The sequence below is a fragment of the Phragmites australis genome, chromosome 6 (assembly GCF_958298935.1).
Source record: "Phragmites australis chromosome 6, lpPhrAust1.1, whole genome shotgun sequence".
Classification (NCBI taxonomy): Eukaryota; Viridiplantae; Streptophyta; class Magnoliopsida; order Poales; family Poaceae; genus Phragmites; species Phragmites australis.
This window is the reverse complement of record NC_084926.1, coordinates 28,858,995-28,863,951: the sequence shown is the minus strand read 5'-3', so window position 1 is coordinate 28,863,951 and position 4,957 is coordinate 28,858,995. Positions and strand designations below refer to the sequence as shown.

At 50.7% G+C, this 4,957-nt stretch overlaps 1 protein-coding gene across 3 annotated transcripts; it reads left to right on the top strand.

The window, feature by feature from the left end:
- Positions 1-572: 572 nt before the first annotated feature.
- LOC133922204 (transcription factor NIGT1-like) lies at positions 573-2,680 on the top strand. 3 transcript variants are annotated; one of them, XM_062367422.1, is made up of 5 exons: positions 573-885; positions 992-1,296; positions 1,384-1,714; positions 1,838-1,914; positions 2,077-2,680. In XM_062367422.1, the coding sequence occupies exons 1-5, from the start codon at positions 738-740 to the stop codon at positions 2,479-2,481; spliced, it is 1,266 nt and encodes a 421-aa protein (XP_062223406.1). In that variant the 5' UTR covers positions 573-737; the 3' UTR covers positions 2,482-2,680. The 3 variants fall into 3 exon arrangements, with proteins under 3 accessions (XP_062223406.1, XP_062223405.1, XP_062223404.1); XM_062367421.1 differs by having other exon boundaries at positions 574-885; positions 1,387-1,714; positions 2,074-2,680; XM_062367420.1 differs by having other exon boundaries at positions 574-885; positions 2,074-2,680.
- The last annotated feature ends 2,277 nt before the right edge of the window (positions 2,681-4,957 follow it).

Sequence of the window (4,957 nt, the reverse complement as noted above, 5' to 3'; positions counted from 1 at the left end):
ACATATTGGTAGATTAATTGTTAGTCAAAGCTTATGAAGTTTGAATATTGAAATGTGTGCATGCCTTATGAAAAGAAATTGAAGGAGTATAATTACCAAGTAAAAAAAAGTACTACTCCCTCTAATCTAAAATAAGTGTCGTTTTGAACATCGATACGGTCTCCAAAATATAATTTTGATTATATTTTTTGTTATAACATACTGATAAAACATAGCAAAAGTATTCTATTATGAAAATAATTTTCAAGATAAATCTACTCGTGTTAATTTTAAGTATCCAAACTTAATATATAAAAGTAATTTGTAGCCAAAATTTGAAATGGTTAATTGCATGTAATATGAAACGACACTTATTTTGGATTAGAGAATAGTGAGACTCAATAAATATGTATGATAGTTCCCATTAATTCTAATCTTATCTGTAGTAACCTAACCCGCTCTTAATTAATATAACCAAAGGAAAGGCCACCATGCAGCCCCACCAGCATAGCGGTATTGGAATCCCCCGCCGAATATTCACAGCTCCCTTATTTCTGTCCGTCCCTATCCACCCACCCGTCCATCACTCTCTTGCTGTCTTCCTGTTTGCGTGAGAATAAGAGAAAGATTCGCTTCCGACGCGACGCCCCGACCCCGATTCCATTTCCCCCTCTCGTTTACTCTCCTCTTCCCCATTCCCACGGCGGGCAGAACAATCGGTCCATCGAGCCTGCTCTGTAACCAGCACAGCGCTGGAGATGGAGATGTACCCGCCGCCGCCGCCCCTGCACAAAGCCGCGCACCGGCGCCGCTGCCGCGATTACCTGATCGCCCTGGAGGAGGAGCGCCGCAAGATCCAGGTCTTCCAGCGGGAGCTACCCCTCTGCCTCGACCTCGTCACGCAGAGTACGCTCTCACGGTCTCACCTCACGTGGTTCTCTCAGGGCTCAGCTCCTCAGCTAGCTCTTGTCATCCGGTCTGAACTCTCACCTATGTCCATCCATTCGTGCAGCTATTGAGGGGATCAGGAGCCAGATGGACGGCGTCGGTAGCGTGGAGACGGTCAGCGAGCACGGCCCCGTGCTCGAGGAGTTCATGCCGCTCAAGCCCAGCCTCTCCTTGTCCTCCTCCGACGAGGAGCACGAGAGCACCCACGCCACCGCCGTCGTGACGAACGGCGTCGAGAAGAAAGAAGAGGCCGACACGCCGGATATGCGGTCGCCGTCGCCGGGGACCAAGAAGGCCATGCCGGACTGGCTCCAATCCGTGCAGCTCTGGTGTCAAGAACCACCCCAGCAGCCATCATCCCTTCGCAAGGTATACACGAACAAGGAAGCTATTCTTCGTCTCTCCGTTTGGGACTTGGAACTTGGAAGTAATCGTCAACTATATGAACTCTACCAGCAGGAGCTGCCGTGCAAGCCGGTGGCGCTGAGCTCCAGGAATGCCGGCGGAGCGTTCCAGCCGTTCGAGAAGGAGAAGCGCGCCGAGCTTCCGGCCTCGTCGACCACGGCCGCCGCGAGCTCGGCGGTCGTCGGAGACAGCGGCGACAAGGCATCCATTGACACGGAGAAGCACAGCGATAAGGAGATTAACAAAGATGCCAAGGACAGGGGGAAAGACAAGGACAAAGAGGGGCAGTCGCAGCCGTCGAACCGGAAGCCGCGGCGCTGCTGGGCGCCGGAGCTCCACCGCCGGTTCCTGCAGGCGCTGCAGCAGCTCGGCGGGTCCCACGGTTGGTGTCCCTGATAGCACTGATTAAATTGCATTATCCAACCAGCTCATCAACAGTTCAAAATGTGTACAAACTAATCTGATTCGTACAAATTGATCCCATGTGATGTTAATGTATGCGCAGTAGCGACGCCGAAGCAGATCCGGGAGCTGATGAAGGTCGACGGTCTCACCAACGACGAGGTCAAGAGCCATCTTCAGGTCAGTCTTATAGTATGAACTCTCCTAATTGCCCTAACAGCTAGCGAATTCAATTTACTTTTGTCGATGCTAATTATGTTTTGTTTATCTTAATATCATAGTAGCCTCTGTTCTTAGTTCTTACATGCCTTTCTTTTTCTGAACTTCTTGGGGGCTCAGAAGTATCGTCTGCACACGAGGCGGCCGAACTCGACGGTCCAGAGTAGCAGCGCCAGCGCCGCTCCGCCCACGCCACAGTTCGTCGTGGTAGGGGGCATCTGGGTGCCGCCGCCAGAGTACGCTGCCGCGGCTGCAGCAGCAGCGGTAGCGGCACAGCCGCAGGTGCAGCTAGCCGGCGACGCGTCAGGAAGCGCCAACACAATATACGCTCCGGTGGCGACGTTGACATCAGGATTGCAACCACACTCGCAGCTGAAGCAGCAGCAGCAGCAGGGCCATAGACAATCGAGCAGGTGCTCGGACGGCCAGCGGAGCGTGGACGCCGGCGACGCTACCTCGGCCTCGCCGGCCGTGTCGTCGTCGTCGCAGACCACCTCTGCCCGACGGCCTCGCCACCTTTGCTTGTAATGTTAGTGTAGATCCATCGATACAGAGAGACACGTACATTCGAGAGTGCTTTCTTGGAGCTAGCTTACTGCTTTAATTTGTGATCCATTTTGTTTTGAGAGCGAGGGCTTATGCACTGCGATTTGCATGTCACACCTTTCTGTTTTTGTGAGTAAGACAACAGGATAAATTACAAATTAGTGACACCTCATGCAGATCATTCTTGCGTGCTCATACAACCATTACTTCTAAATTAAGGCGACAATGTAAAGATTCGTGGTTTGTGTCTAGTTTACTTCTTTTGATGCGTTGTACTGTTACGAAGGATGTACAACTGTTGTATTAGTGTGAATCTGCATACATGCGTTCCCCGGTATGAAATTGGTTAACAATGAGTATGACAACCTAGCAATAAATTAATGTATCTGTGATGTGTATATTAACGTTTAATATCAAAATAAATTTTCTGTTGTTTTCAGGTGAGTAATTCCACCTTTTGCAGCAAAGCAATGTACCTCCAGAAATTTATATATTTGGAGAAAGAATACCGCCTCAAATACCTATTGAAATATTACAAATGGAAGATTGCTAACTACTAGTGAATGATCACTCACTACAAAAGTGTTGTGGTCTTTAAAAATTATTGAATTAATTTTTTGACAGAAATTGATGAACTAAGTTTATAAATTATATATTGACCACTTTTCCAAAATTAGTTGAGCTAAGTGTTAGTGTATTAAGTAAAGAGGTACCCGACTAAACAAACTTCACAGACCTAACAACTAGAGCCGCGTACTCCCCAAAATATGGTCGATCGTGTGACCACAACGACGAGTCTAAACGCCCGCCCGACCAGTCTCCCTATACCATCACTTACACCCGCGACCAGTGGGAGATTTGATGCAACCTATCCAGAGTGCAGTCATTAATATCCACTCAAGTGTTTTTCTTTCCCCAGGCACTAGCACCAGATGGTCATGGACGATGCAATGGGGTACTATCCCATCCCGTAGCATTAAATGTGGTGACACATGACGGATGTGACGTTGTCAGTAGCCCAACCTGGCAAGTAGACGAAGTCGACACAGAAGGACCTTCTCCCGTCCCATGGTATTAGACGCATGGCAACTAGACGCATGGTGCCCTCAAAGCAAGTGGGCATGCCTGGTCCTCCGTAATGATGGTCTGGATTAGATATTCGAATGAGTAGAGACTTTTCTGTTTGGACCCACATGTAAATACCTCTCCTCCCTACTATATAAAGGGACGAGGGCCTCGTTCAAAAGCAGAGGAAAGAGACTAGGAAAAAACATCATCTATAATCCACTGAGATCCCTTCATAACATACACAGGACGTAGGGCTATTATCCTCCGAGAGGCCCGAACCTATCTACTCCTTGTGTCCCTTAGTCCACCGAACACACACACTCGTCTGCTAAAACACCATCCATGCGTCCACTGTCCAGCATACCCCGGGATCACTGTCAAGGATTCACCCTCGATATTTGGTGCACCAAGTAGGAGGACGCATTTCATAGTTTCAACAAGTTTGAAAAAAAAAACTTTACCAAGCAACCATGGCAGAATCCACGGCAACCACTGAGTCCCATTCCGAGGACCCCGATCGACGTGAGGTGTTCGTCATTGGGTATCACTTGGATGAACCCGGACTGCTCCAGGCATGGGACACTGAGCCGGAGTCCGAGAGCTTCGAGACCCAACGTGAGGTCTACATAGCGGACCACACAGTGGGAGGCACTGAGGGCCCAAATGCCTCAAACGCTAGTGGTGAACCCCCGACTTTACGCCCAGAGGGAAACCAGCCTGGCACTGGTCAGGCGGGTGCTTCAAGACAACCCTCACATCCCCAACATCGTCCTGAGGAACCCCTACACAGAGCATAGTCCACGGTGGCATCATCGCCTAGGCCATTGTACTGCCTATATGCTGGGGGCTCCCCACCTCACGATTTATCACCGCTCCACGCCTAGCGTCTCGATTACGAGACCATGACGTCGGTGCAGAACCTACAAACCCTACAGATCCTCCTCAGCCACCCATTGGTACCTGTACTGGAGGGTTTGCTTGTAGCACCATGGCTACGGGATCTTGCCATCTTGGTCGAGACCGCCTGGCGCCAGATCACGTCAACTTGCACCGCGCCTATCGCAAGGGCTGGTGAGGGTCTCGGTCGCTAGGGGTCACAGCAAGGCCTACGACGGAATAGGTCCCGTGCTTCCCCAACCACGGGGAGTACTCGCAAATCACCTCCACGTCAGGATAGCCAACCCTCTGACCTGCATAACTCTCTGCGCCAATGTGACCTCCAGGACGTAATCCAAGGCCAGGTGGCCACTAGAGAGCAGGAGGACAGGGCTCAGCGTAAGTAGGAAAAGTGCAAGCAGCCCTACCCCACGCCTTCCCCCTGCAGGAAGGCATCGGACGGCTCCACCCATTCACCGGGACCCCGAGACCGCCGTCTCTCTCCTCGGGCGCG